The sequence below is a fragment of the Tyto alba genome, unplaced genomic scaffold, assembly GCF_018691265.1.
Source record: "Tyto alba isolate M040663 unplaced genomic scaffold, T.alba_DEE_v4.0 Super-Scaffold_40, whole genome shotgun sequence".
Classification (NCBI taxonomy): Eukaryota; Metazoa; Chordata; class Aves; order Strigiformes; family Tytonidae; genus Tyto; species Tyto alba.
Window position 1 is genome coordinate 21,888,017 of NW_024881316.1, and position 14,980 is coordinate 21,902,996.

Here is a 14,980-nt window from a genome sequence, read left to right on the forward strand (position 1 = left end):
TTTTATGAGGACCAAGAAAGGAAAATGACACTTTTTTCACTTTTAAATGTATTATAAGGGATACAAAACCAAATTGCAAGAAAAAAATATGTCAAAAATGTGATCTGAAGTATGCCACCCCCATCTGCCCACTAACCTCACTCTAAATCCTTGCTTCAGCAATTAACTCAGCCATGATTGGAAAATCTTCATGTTTATAAGGTACACAGAGCCACCACCAGCAAGATCTAGAGAAGGTCTGGAAAGCAGGTGGCAGACTATAGTGGCAGCTGGCGACATAGCTACATTGGAAGCTTGATACTGTAGGCAAAGTTCTTTATCATCATTATAGTTCCATAATTTGTATTCCAGATTTGTTTAGGGATGGTTCTAAAACTGGGGGAAGGATGCAATTTGTGTTTTCTGGGTTTTGTTTGTTTGTTTGTTTTTGATTTGTAGTGACCTATTACTGAATTATATTATTCTCTTCACATTTCAGGACATCTAGGTCTTCACAGACTATGTGTATATGCATGCATGTACCAATAATGGCTACATTTTTCTCTCACAAAAATGTGAAACATTGCCAAAGGGGTGTGGCTGTACCATGCATATAACTTTTGTCAATGTACAGTAGCTGTCAATACCCTCTCATATTTTCTCAACAAGAACTTCTTTCTGTTTTCAATTTATCTATGTTTCTTTGAAGAGCAGTCCTTGAAGGAACTAGATTTGTGTTCAAATATTTTTTCTCCTGAAATGACATCTCTCCAGAGGTTTTTATTTGCTGTTTTGAGCTATTTTTATGTCTTGCTTTCACCACCCTGCTAGAAAGTGTGCGATGCTGTTAAGCTGTAGTTTCAATTGCTAAAAGGATAATTCTTTGATTTAAATAGAAGCAGAAATATTCAGAATTAAACTTTACATTCTGGTCAGCAACAGAGCATAACTACTATGTTTTAACAAATAAAGAGGAAATATTTGAATAGTAAAATGAAGAATTTTATGTTTAAGGGACAATAATATCCTCCATTATTTTATTTATGGCACAGTATCATGCAAAGTAGAAACTTACATATAACAAGTTTGCCTATGGTTTGTTATGGTAATTACGTGTTGCTGAAGTAAGAGAAAAAAATATGTCTTGTGTACACTTAGAACAGACATCAGACATAATGAGCAGGATTCAGTTTGCTAAATGTAAGCATGTAGTGTCACTTTAGATACCTGCAGGTAGGCCATTTGGCCTTCAGCTGCTGCTTCAGAGGAGCTCAGGACTTGCATAAGTTTTCTGTCATATCTCCAAGCTTCATGTGGATTTTTCAGTACTCTATAACTTTCAAATAGCACTAACCACTTAGGTTTAGGAAATTAAATTATACCCCTACATGGTAGAAGAAAGTCCCATAAAATGAGCTGATGTAGTTTCATTATTAGGTTAGATTCGATTAGAACCAATTTTCAGTGCAAGGATGGAACCAATCTTCAATGCACAGACATACTTTCCTAGTTTGTAAGGGAAAAGACACTTATCTATTTAATTTTTGTGGTTTAGATCAATAAAAGGTTCTACTTTTGTGGGTGGATTTTCTATCTAAAAATTATCATCCAATTTGGCTTAATAAGACATTTTTGCAGCATTCCATTGCTCCCTTTGTTTAAATATAGTTAATTTCCTTCCAATCTTAATTTATTCAGACTTCATTTTTACCTTCTAGCAGGAAGATAGACTGTTTTCCAGTGCCTGAATTTAAAACTACTTTTATTTAGAGATGTCCTCCATTGCTCAGCATCTTTCAGTTCCAATACAACACAAATTTAAGAATGATATCTAGAAATTCTTCAGTATTTGGGGTAGTCTGATGTGTCCAATACAGGCCAATATGAATTTGAGATGTCCTGCAGTATCTGAGATACCCATTTGATGTTGACAAATATGACAGTTCCTCCTGGAATAGTAGTTGGAGGCCAGATGAGATACCCTAGGGACCTTCAGATGGCCCTAAACATCTGCCTGGTCTCAGTTGGCCTAACTAATCAGGAAAATTAATTGAGCCTCTGATCTCCATTGAGTATATGCCCATCCCACACGTAGACACCTAAATTCAGATGTCTGAATTTGCAGAGGTGAATCCCTCCTTTACTGGTATAAGATCATTTGTTTGATTTGACAGCACATTTGTATAACTATAGGAAGTTACAGGTTTGTTAGCATTGAGCATGACATTTTAAACATATTTTCTATGTTTCAGGTAAGAATGCTCTATGTTTAGTTTAGGAAAACACATTGGATATAAGCAAGCTTTCCAATTCCTTCACAAAAGTCCTTTAGGACCTTTAGTTATTCTCCTATAAAGTTCAAGAAATGCTTCTGGTTAGATCAAGATTTTGTGTAGTAACATACAGATATATTGCTTACGTAATTTATAAAATTAAATTGCTTTTCATTAATTTTTTTAAATGTTGCCTAAATTTTTATACAATAAATTTCAGGGTTTGGTCCATAATGAACAGTGACACAAACCAGTTGTCCTTACTTATGTAGAAATTGTGTTACTTATCTGAGAGCTCAGTTTGGCATTGGTAAGGGACTTTGAGTCTAGAAAGCCATTCTATGAACACTTCATGACACTGTTAAGCATTTGACAAGAAACAAACAGGAAAAATACATTAAATTAAAACATACTTGATCTTCTTAAATACAAAGATTACAGAACATTAAGTGATATCTGAAGTTTCCAGAATTGAAAGTGATCTTTTGTTGTATTTCTCTGGGAGTTGTGAATTTGAGAGGTCTTGTTTCCTGAACTGGCTGACTTTGCCATATATATGCTGTGAAGTGAACCGTATTAAGAGTCCTTTGCAAAACTAGGGGTTTCAAGATTACAGTTTCCTCTCAGACACACTAAGTTGTTTATGAAAGCCTTACTATCCTTTCTCCATGTAAAAATATACTATATAAAAAAGAAGAGACATTTTGGCAGTTGCTCTTGAGACACTCAAAAGTGTATAGAAGAATCAGTTTAATCCAGGTTCTTCAAAAACCCTGAAAATGCGAAGTATCTTGAAGTGAAATTTAGCTCCTACGATGCATAAACTCAGAGTGTCTCCAGATGAGTTTAATGTGTAAGATCATATCACAGTCAGTTGAGGTCCAAGCCTTTCCAACTGTCTAAACATTGGCATTCTAATGGCACAGATCCTGGGATACTTTTCCTGGTCTTCATTGGGTGTCCAGAAGAGCACAAGTCTTCTGCAGTTCTTCTGTCTTATCTGCTATTATGAGACAGAATTCTCAGATGCACCCTGGCATGTCAGATGACACTAAATGCCTATGTTGAGGCAATTGAATGCAGCACCTCATAATTAGACTCATGCATGTATTGGTGTTTCTGGGATGGATAGTGCTTCAGTTCCCCTGACTCTTTCATCTGGATCACCACTGATTAGCATATGAGCTCAAGCACCTACTTGAGGATCCTGTTGCCTGAACTGGAGTATTCAGTGGTCTTTTTCAGAGTCTTGTCTCCCTGGTCTCAAGCTGCCTATCTTGTACACCTCTAGGAAGGCAACTGGAGGCCATCTGGGCACCTAACGTAACATAAAATTAGGTGTCTTAATTTCAGAATGAATCTCACTGCTTATATCTAAAGAAATTCAAGTAGTGTATGGATGATGCTCTTAGTCATATGATTTAGTTTTAGGTGGTCCTGCAAGGAGTAGAGAGTTGGACTTGACAATTGTCATGGTTTAACCCCAGCCAGCAACTAAGCCCCACACAGCTGCTCATTCACTCCCCTCCAGTGAGTTGGGGGAGAGAATTGGAAGAGTAGAAGTGAGAAAACTCCTGGGTTGAGATAAAGACAGTTTAATAGGTAGAGCAAAAACCATGCACACAAGCAAAGCAAAACAAGGAATTCATTCACCACTTCCCATGGGCAGGTAGGTGTTCAGCCATCTCCAGGACAACAGGGCTCTGTCACGCATACCTGTTACTTGGGAAGACAAACGCCATCACTCCAAAAGTCCCCCCTTCCTTCTTCTTCCGTGAGCTTTGTATACTGAGCATGATGTCACATGGTGTGGGATATCCCTTTGGTCATTTGGAGTCAGCTGTCCCAGTTGTGTCCTCTCCCAACTCCTTGTGTAGCCCCAGCCCACTCACTGGTGGGGTGGGGTGAGAAGCAGAAAAGGCCTTGATGCTGTGCAAACACTGCTCAACAGTGTTATCAACACTGCTTTCAGCTCAATCCAAAACATAGCCTCATACTAACTACTATGAAGAAAATTAACTCTATCCCAGCCAAAATCAGGACACAATCCTCATAGGTCTCTTCCAACTCGAGATATTATATGATTCTAAGTGGGTCTTTAAATCCCTGAGAGTCAAGGCACTAATGAAGTTGTAAGCCATTGGGTTCTCCCCTAGTCTGGATGAACAACGAGCAACCACAACCAAGAAAGGATGGAGAAAACTAGACCAGCATGGCAAGCCACATGATGGAAGGGGTTTGAAATGATGCCTCTTCCCTTATCTTGCTAAAGATTAGGAAATTTTTGGTCTAAACTTCTCAAAACCAGTCCCACTTGCTTAGGAGTGTTAAGTAGAAGAGGTTGCATTCCTTCATAGACCTTTGCCACTGTAGGTCATTTCAAACATGTTCAGCTCTGTGCAAATAGTTTTCAACTAATTTAAAGACCTAACTTTTGTTAGGTCCTAAAAAACAATAATGAAAAGAAACTTAAACCAACATATACAGACACAAGCAAGGGAAAGGGGAAGAAACTTCGTGTATGCTGTCCAACAGTAGTAGCTTCAGGTCCAAACAACCCGATTCACAGCACAAGAAATGGACATTTCTGTTTGTACTCAGGGAGTTAAATTACTTTCCTTTCTCAGTAGCTTTCATGCATCAAAGCATAACATTTATAGCTGAGACAGAAAGCATTCTGATGCTGACTTTGATGAATTGAGGTGCTTTTGCTTTTGCAAGGTCCTGTCCTCTTTTCCCCTTCATTCCAAATAGCTGTTTATCACTCTGAAGGGCTTGTTGGCTATGCTTTGTTTATGTGATGTTGTCTGATCTGAAGGTTTGGTGAAACAGCAGAGTTTCACAGACTCCTCATTATGTTTTGCCCAGAAACAGGGAGCTGGTTAATGGAGAAAGTGAAGCTCAGTGGGTTTGAAGAAAAATTCAGGATTTTGCACATATACAAAAAGACATGGACTAAGAATCAATCAAACTATATGAGGATTCATTCTTAGCCTTGAGAGAGAAAACTTCCAGGGAAAAATCAATAAGTGCTTTTATTCAGGGAAACAATTTTTTTATCATAAAATGTCACTACATTTTAAAATACAAATATGTGTAATATTTAATTTTAACTGGTTTTAAACTTTTTCTTTTTAGTAAGAAGGGCATTTTTAACATCAATTCCATATGTATTCTGTATTTAACAATTTCTATACAATTCATACTAATTTTAAATTTACAAGTTAGTGTGATATTTTTTGTTATATTCTCCTGGCCTGGATGAAAGAAAGGCATAAAGAGTAGTGGACACTACTGTCCACTACTCTTCAAGTCCAATGATTCAGTCAGTTTAGAAAATTTGCTTATGGCATAGATTACCATCATAGATACATAGTATTCAGAGTGCCAACTCTTTCCTGGTCAAATCCACTATACTCTTTTCTATCAAGTGTTTCACCAGACCTACCTCTAATATGCCAATTATAGGAATTTAGTAAATGAATAATGACTAAGTGAAAGGCAGCTGCTGACAGTCTCCTGTTACTAGCTGAAATTTGGAATTGTTAGCAGTTCCCTTATACTGACATCTCATTTTATTTTTATGGATGCTCTTCACTGCTATCCTTTCTCTTTTAATATCGACTTTGTCTCCTCCTAGTTTACAAAGCCAGGGCCTTTTGAGTTATTTGTAGAGGAAAATCACAAGAAAGAAACAAGCTTTTTTTTTTTTTTTTAACAAATTCTAATATTGTAATGCTAATATTCAAAATAAAATATTCCCCATTATTTTCTTTTTACAATAAAATAAACATATCAAAAAGTTACACTTTTCTGTTAACCTTTTTGGATCAGCTGACTAAATATAGTATGCAAACTTCAAAATCTTGATTATGTTGCTACTGACATGTTGGTTTCTTTTGATAATAATATCTCATTCTTTCTTTTCACTTACCCACTGTAGCTGTGACTGCCTCACTGGATGGAAAGGTGCATTTTGCACAGAAACAGTGTCAGTATGTGAACCTGAGCACAATCCTCCACATCTATGTAAGCAAGGTGGTACCTGTGTGCCACTGCCTAATGGCTACACATGTCACTGTCCTCTTGGAACAACCGGTACCTATTGTGAACAAGGTATGTCAAATGGACAGTACACTGTACATACAGTTATGTGATAATGCCTAGGTTGGAAAATACAATATTTTGTAATATGTCAATGAAATGTGACATAGAGACACAAAGTACAAAATAGATTTTATTTAAGAATGTGGTGCTCCTTCCTGTTAGAAAAATCAAGTAATTTAAAGTAACTAATTGCTAGATGTTGTTTTCTGACTCTGCTTATTTTAACACCATTTGTTCCTTCAATTTTTTCTCATTATTCAACTAAATTCATGGACAGTGAGGCATTGTCAGATGCTAATGGGACAGGAAGCATTGCAGAGCAGTGTTATAGTGCTTAGTTCAATTCCCAAGCTCACCATAATGAAGCATGTTTAGAAATACACTTAAGAGCTGAGTAGTACACTTCTGAGTACTCTACAGAAGTAGGAAGCATCTGGGACCTTATCCAATTTCTACTGACACTAACGGAGAAGTTCCTGTTGACTTCACCGGCTATTGGGTAGGGGTGCACTGAGAATAATGATAAAAGATGCAAATATCACTGTAATAAATTTCAAGTGCCTATTCTCCCTGGCTTTCTTCCAACATGTCACCCTCGGAATCCATCCTCAGTTTACCTGTTTTGCATTTCTTACCCTCATGTATAGGAATCCTTTATCTATCTGTTTTCTTCTCTGAGAGACTGCACAAATGAATATTCAACAATGTAGAAACACAGGTACTGCAAGCTCAGGGACTTTTCCTGTAAGGTCTGAAGCGCTGCTGTGTGCAAGGAGATGTAGTACAGTCCACACCCTCTATGCTACATCACTTAGATTCAAATTAATATTGTACAAGTTTATGTTTTCCTTGAGAAAACCATTCCTTCTGTACATCTGTTGGAGAACTCTAGTTACTGTCAAATATCTCCCTTTTCAAACTACCTGCCAAGGTCCAGCCTCCCTTGTTGTGCCTACAGAGCAAGTTTTAAACACAAAACTGACAAGTTGAACTGCATTCAACCTGATTTGCAGTCCTCACCCTATAGATGGAAACAGTTTTAAAATCCCATTTTAGAAAGCACTTGCAGTTAGTAGGCTAAAATCAAAGAGAATATAGCTTCTGGAAAGTCATTGTTAACTTCTTTATTCCATGTAAGAATGTGCTTGCTCTATTGCCTCTGCTGTAACAGCTTTTCAAGGCTCTTTATATGAACATTTCAACTTTGAATTCTCATTTCAAGTGAGGTTTTTAAAAGTAATGCCATCTGGATTCAGGACCCTTATCACCAGGACATGTGCTATACATGAAGCAGGTAATTAATCAGGTAAACACTCCTGTGTTCTGATTTCAGAACTGATTTGGATCTTCTTGTGATGGCCACTATTACCAGTACAAATAGCTTATATCTGAGCAAGAGAAAAATGTATTTCTTGTAGACTGTCATCCTTTTATAATTCCTCTACCTGGTAAACACATTAGAGGGTTGCTCTCTGTTTTATTTAAAAGCTTTCTTTTTATGAATAGGAAATATGGGTCCTGACCAAACTCTTTGCCCTGCATTTCACCTTACTCTGGCAGAATAATGAATTATCAGGAGATTTTTCAAAGCGCAGTTTGCACTTTTAGTGGATGGCAAATTGCTAAAAAACAGCTGCTTATCAAGATTGAATATCTCATCTCTGGATTGATGGTAGTTATTGGAGCCAAAAGAAAAAAAAGACAGAGAGCAATGAACAGCCCAAGGGACCAGGAGAGAACAAAGGGAAATTAAATGATGGAGACTAATGAATGTGCAAGTAAGAAGGAAAAAAGTGGGAGAAAAGACAGAAGAGATTTATGAGTCAAAAAAGCAGAGGAGAATAACAAAGAGTAAGAGCAAATAGGGCTTTACCAAGCAATAGCAGCTGGTAAATACAGTACAACAGTACAGATTGCAAGAGAACAAGTGAGTAAATAGGAGAATAAGGGTAGAACCACAGTAATAAGGAAACATATTCTGACCACAAATGTTAAGGGTACTTAAACATAAACTGACAATAATCAAGCACTAACTTGCCTAGCAAACACTAAAAATGTTTGTGGTTCTTTATGAACTATGTACACAAGAGATGAACACATATTTACAAATGAGGATGCAACTGTTCTTGAGGAGTAATGTGTTGTGTCCTGTTTAGAGCAGCAACTCAAACCAGCAAGGATACAATGACTGTCAACACAGAGATATGGTTCATTATGGTTAATCTTTAGAAGTCAGATCTGCACTAACAAGTGTTTAATAGTTGGAAAACTAAGTTAGAACAAGAGTCAACCCAGACAGAACAAGACCAGCTAAAGAACATAGTTTTAATGGCTCATATGGCCTGAAATTCACAGTGCTTACTTCGTTCACTCTCACGATGCTCATTGCTAAATAGTAAATACTGAGAACTATTATCAGGAAGTTGCAGTAAGATGTGTATTAAATCATATATTTTAGAGGAAATTAGAAGAAAGCAATCAACTTGAAGAGAGGGTAGCAGTTTCAATTACCCTGAATTTCCTATAGACTGTACATGATCAATTAATATTCAGCAAGTACCACACAGGTATTTTTTGGTCTGACAGTGTGAGTGCAAATATTTCATTGTATATTTCAGCCTGCCAAAGCAAGTGCCAGGACTTGCCTTTCTAGGAGAAAGATCAAGAGGTTTAACAGGTAGGCAGCACACTGGTAACAGAAGTGCAGTAGGAAGATGCCTATGAAATTTAAGACCTACTTCTTGGGTATACTCTGTTGTCCAAACCCATTAACGCTCACAAGACAGGATGGTTCTTCAAGTGTCTTAGGTTTCTAAAGGTAACACTGATGTGAACAAACAACAAAATTATTAATTTATACTGACAGAATGTCCTGGTTGGGGCTGGACTAGAGTTCCCGTTGGTGTTGGTTCGGCAGCGGGAGGAGTGCTGCAGCACCCTGAGACCCCAGGGGCTCCCCAGGTCCCAGTGCCCTCACCTGTGTGCGGGGGCGGGGGGAGCACAGCTGGAGGGCTGGGCCCGGATTGGCCGATAGTCCATGTCACGTGACATTGTGCTCACCATATAAAGGCAGGAGAGGGCTGGGAGGGGCTGCCACTTCTGGGAGTGTTGCTGTGGGGCCTTTGTGTTTGGGATTGCTGGCCGGGAGCAGGTGGGTGTCAGTCAGTGGGTGGTGAGCAGCTGTATTGTACATTACCCATTGGTACTGCTGTCAGCGTGTTATTCTGTTACTATTATTAAACTGTTTTTATCTCAACCCATGAGTCTTCCTTTGCCCCTCCGATTCCCTCCCCATTCCCAAGTGGGAGGAGGGTGGGTGAGTGGCTGTGTGGCATTTAGCTGCTGAGTAGGCTCAAACCACAACAGTCCTTTTTGGCACCCAACGTGGGGCACAAAGTGTTGAGATAATAATAGATTTGATCTGTGTGTACTATCAAGTTTGTTATAATGTCGACTGCCCATCCTGTTATAATGTCATTTGCTTGGCTCCTAAAATCGTGGGTTTTGTTGCTGCAGTTGTGTTATACATCACATTACTTACCATATGTAGTCCCCATGCTGCTGCTTATTACCCGTGGGAATTGGATTAAGGTTTTTGCCTTGCTGTATTATGTAACGCTAATTTATGGCATGGTAAAATCTTCGGTCCTGGGAGTAGTGGGGCACCTACTGGAATGGGTTAGTAACTACACTCTCCACCTTTTCTCCTCGGAAAGCCCACCCAAGGGGGAGATACCATTTTCCATCTCCCTCCCCCAGCCCGAACCAGGACACAGAAATAAAAGTGGCTGTAATGAAATAGGAAAGAAATGGAAAATGTATGCAGGAGTCTTTTTTACTTAGTGTTAATATTGCCATCCAGTTTCAGACCACTTATAAGACTGTTCATGACACATAAAGTAACAGGTAATTCTGATCCATGGTTTGAAAAGGTCACAACTGTAACAGTAACACAGCAAAACTAACCCAAATCCTGAAGTGCATTAATGGCAACCAAGCATTGTCAAGATTTGGCACAGTTTTAACTCTTAGCACTCCACAAGGATTAGTGTTTTGGTTTGAGCCCAGAGGACAACTGAGCAGCACACACCTGCTTGCTTGCCCCTTCCCCCCTCAGGAATGGGAAGGAGAAAATAAAGCAAAAGGCTCAGGAATCAAGATAAGGACAAGGAGGGGTGACTCACCCATTATGGTCATGGGAAAAAGACAGGCTGAATTGGGGAAGAAAATGAACATCAATTTAATTCAGACACTAACAACGCTTAACAGAGTAGGACAATGAGAAGCATTACCACATTTTAAAAACACCTTCCCCTCACCCCTCCCTTCTTCCCTGACTCAGCTTTGCTCCTGTTTTCTCTAATTCCTCCCCACCAGCAGCACAGGGGGCACAGAATGGGGGGTGTGGTCAGTCCCACCACTCCTTCCTCCTCAGAGGGAGGACTCCTCGCATTCTTCCCCTACTCCAGCATGGAGTCCCTCTCATGGGAGTCAGTCCTCCAAGAACTTTCTCCAACGCGAGTCCTTCCCACTAGCTGCAGTGTTTCCCAAGATGTTCCAGTGTGGGTCCTTCCCATACACTGCAGTCCTCCCAGTGCCGAACTACAAGAGAGGGGGCTTCTTTCCACAGAGTCCCAGCCTTCTGCAGACACAGACACCTGTTCCAATATGGGGTCCTCCATGGGCTGCAAGTGGGCATCTGCTCCACTGTGGACCTCAATGAGTGGCAGGGGGGTGGCTCTGGTGTCTCACCGCAGGCTGCAGGGGAGTCTCTGTTCTGTTGCAGCTCCCTTGCAGCTTCCTCCTCCTTTCTTCCACTGACCTCAATGTTTGCATAGGTGTCTCCCTTGAAACCCCTCCTCACAACTCCAACTTCTCCTCCCAGGTTCGCGTTCTTAAATACGTTATCAGAGGGGTGAAACCACAGTCGCTGATTGGCTCAGCCCTGGCCAGAGGCAGGTCCAGCTTGGAACCAGGGGAGCTTTTGAGACACTTCTCACAGGGGCCACTGCTGTAGCCCCCTTCCCCTCTACCAAAAAGCCCACCACAGACACAAACACAGCACAATTAAGAATATGGGGGAAGTAGTTTATCTAGGGGTTTTTAAAAGTAGTTACATTCTACAGGACACCCAAATATGATGTTAATAAAATCTTTTGTCCATTTGACTTCAAGTTTGCAACCAAAGTACCAGACAGCTGTAACTTGTCTTCTGTTTAAGAAGCGAAATGTCAGCCCAGAGTAGCATGGAATTTAGTCTAGTTATTTCATTAACACACAATGTTCAAAAGCAACAAGAGGTTCCTCCTCCCACTTTGTCTGGGAAGTCTACTGTATGTCTTTGAACACCAAATTCCAGCTTATTCCATTTGGCCCAATGGGTACCTTTGTAATTAGAGATCTCAAAGGGTTTCTGAAGTGGGAGAAATCTCTCAGGGTTTGGTTATTTATTTCAGCTATTCTGCAAGTATATAGTAGACCTACTGACTTCAGTGTGATTACTACTGTAAGAAAAAGTGGCCACAATTGGGTGTCAAGGATGATTCTTCCTGTGGAAGAAGCAACAGTCTAAAACCCTTTTGCTGCAGATAGTTTGATTTATAGGACATCATTATTATATATATGAACACAATATCTTTCTCATAATTAGTAATTAAGAGATGTGAACATTAAAATTACAGACATGTTATCCATAATGACTCTCTGTGTTTATATTCTAATAGCTATTAAAGTGTATTGCAGCAGTTTATTCCTCTTATAAAAATAGTGTTGCTGTGAGCAGCAAATAGTCCTGTCTCTAGCAATGGCAAATAATGAAGGTTTAGAGAAAAGTTTAATGCAATATACATGACATCTCCCTGAAGTACTCTTCTAGCATCCAAACATTTGTGGCTTTTCTTTTTTTTCTTTTTCTTTCCATTTGTTTTAATGGTTTAAATCAAGTCTCTCATCTTGACATTAACAGTATTGCTTAAGGCAATGGAAAACTTGAGCAAAAATAAATTTGAAGTCAATGAAGTTCCTCTGACATTCTGTTAAATATTGAGATATATTTACAAATGAGCTAGAACTCCTTTAGATACTAAGCATATGAAATTTATGTCCTATATCATTTACTTGATTTTACAGAGGAATGAAGAAGACCTATAATTTCAGATTATTTATTTTTGAGATCTCACAGACCTGATAATAGTCATATTTAAGGGAACAGAAGTGTAATATTTGAAAGATTCTATAGATGGCAGTATTGGAGAAGAATTGTCAGTAGTAAAAATGAAAACGCAGTTAGACTTGCTGCCTTAATGCACAAGCTATTTCATAGTTACTATTTGGAAACCTGTGCTTCTATGTTTAAGCATTTAAAGGACAACTGCAGTCACTTACTAGTTTGTTGTTTTGGGTCACAGTGACTTATGTTCTTTTAGTAATTTAAGCAACACTGGTTCCATCAAGCTTTCTGTTTCCAAAATCATATTTTGCAACCTTGTGACAACATGAGAAAATCTTTAAATAGTATCTATAGCAGTCATGTCCTATGAGGATAAAAGGTGTTGTTAAAGTTTTACCTAAAAATCCATCTAAGCTTTCAGATTTATCAGTAACAGTCCAGTAAACTTAATATTCATGGTAGGCACAAGAAAACATGCTTTTGTAATATTTATCTGTGTAATTTAAAATGTCAAGTAGAATAAAGTGAGTTGCCTATTATAATACATGACATGTATTCATCATATATAAACTCAAGTGAAATTCATGCATGACAGAATGAAGGAACTGATATGTAGTACAACGGTAATGCCCTCCACACCAGGTCAGCCATGAGTGACATGATGTCCCAATAAAAATTCAGTCATGCACTTACCATTCCCTCCAGCTACCCAACTGAGTAAGAACAAGGTACAGACAGCTAGAACTGAGCAGGATGTCTCTGGAATTATTTTCAGACTGCCTCTATGAGCATGAATGATTTGCTGAAAATATGCTAGTCACCTTAATTTGTGAAAGTGTTCGGTGTCAGAAACTTTGTCAAGGGTAAGAACTGGTTTTAAAGACAGGGCATCTGGATTTAAGTGTCTACATATCAGTTCGATAGATGAGTTCCCATTATGGTTGATGAACATCTAGTCAATAGAGTCAGTGAAGCTATTTAGCTAATAAGCTTTTATAAATGCAAATGCTTAGTGCTGTTGAGATGCCCTGGCAAACTTGTACCCAAAAGCATCCAGGTGGAGTCCATAGATATGGCACAGGACCTGTTGGACACCTCTGCCTTTCTGGAATGGCACATGAGGATAAGGCAATAGAGGCTGTGAAAAAATAACCCATTTAGGTAATTGAATGGAGCCTTGGAGAAGGCTGCTTCAGGATAAAGTGAAGCTCTTCCTAGATTTGTTGACTGTGTTGCACAGTGATGCTATTCAGTTGCCTGAAAGTAGGACCTGATTACTTGCTGCCATATACCCCTCACAGATTCTGGCTGCCAATGGCAGGAGGCCCTGTGCTTGCTGTTATACTAGCCAGGCCCATGTGGATGGGCTGGATATGCTAAAGCATCTCAGTATCAAGTCACAAACATGTTTAAGCAACTGAATCCTATCTTATGTCATAGTTGACCATAATGGGTATTTTCATGCCTATAAATAATATATGTAGGCAGCTAAGTGTGTCTTAATACCAAAATTAATCCCTCCAATTTTATAGTAATCTGTTTCCCTGACTCAATTACTCTCATAAACACTATGCAGACTACCAGATTTCTTATACTCCAGCTTGCCTCAAAGCACACTTGCTGAGTTTAAACTCCTAACTCCATCCCTGTTCAACTCAGGCACTGGCTCTGTATTCCTGCTAGGTAGCCCATCCCTGCTTCCACAGCATCCGAGCTTCCATCTTGAAGTTTGAGCTCAGATTTTTCGTGTTCACTGTTTTACTTTTCCACTGCAAGTTTCCTTCATATGCTGAGTAGGAAAATAGACTCGCTGAACATTTTGAGGCAACAAGCTGCTTGAAGAAACCACCAAAATGTAATGCCATCAAAATGTAGACAAGGATGTGTACAAGCACTTCTGCTTCAGTGGTGGGAATTAATCCAGGTGCAGGAATGACCTAGAAAGATTTGTTCATAACAGCAGTTGAATAGGATGTGTGAGCATTACAAGGCTGGTCAAATGAGGATAACAGGAGGAAACTGAAAGGTGTTAATGTGTAGTAGAGGGAGAGAAAAACTTCAGCAATAGTAGTTTCAGGAACTCTGTGTTCCCATAGCTCTAATCGGTCTAAAGGGATTTGGAGTTTCTCTTGGAATCATTTAGAAATGTATAACTTCATCAGATACTGGTACTCAGCTTAGAAAAGTGAGTCATTAATCAAATACAGAACAGAAATGTTTGCTTAAATGCCTGTTGTACTTACAGTGCACCACACAGTGCTGAGTGCTCTAGTGAGTAATGTAGTAGTTACACAACACAAGTCCTACAAATTTAGCTCTTAGGATTGACAAAGGCATCCATTCACCTCCTTTGTTTTAGGAAAGAGTTTCTCTAGAGTAAGCATATGTAACACAGGAACTGTCTTGTGCAAGTTTAGCCAAGTTTCTAATTTTCATATTGTAGGTGGGAAAA

The 14,980-nt window shown here is 39.0% G+C and overlaps 1 protein-coding gene across 1 annotated transcript in view; it reads left to right on the plus strand.

Annotated features, from left to right (window-relative positions):
- The window catches only part of EYS (eyes shut homolog), a 1,055,438-nt gene that overhangs the window by 1,026,438 nt on the left and 14,020 nt on the right, over positions 1-14,980 (plus strand). Inside the window, exon 48 of the mRNA XM_033002767.2 lies at positions 6,196-6,368. Coding sequence (XP_032858658.1) covers positions 6,196-6,368 — 173 coding nt within the window. The remainder of the gene's footprint in view (positions 1-6,195; positions 6,369-14,980) is intronic.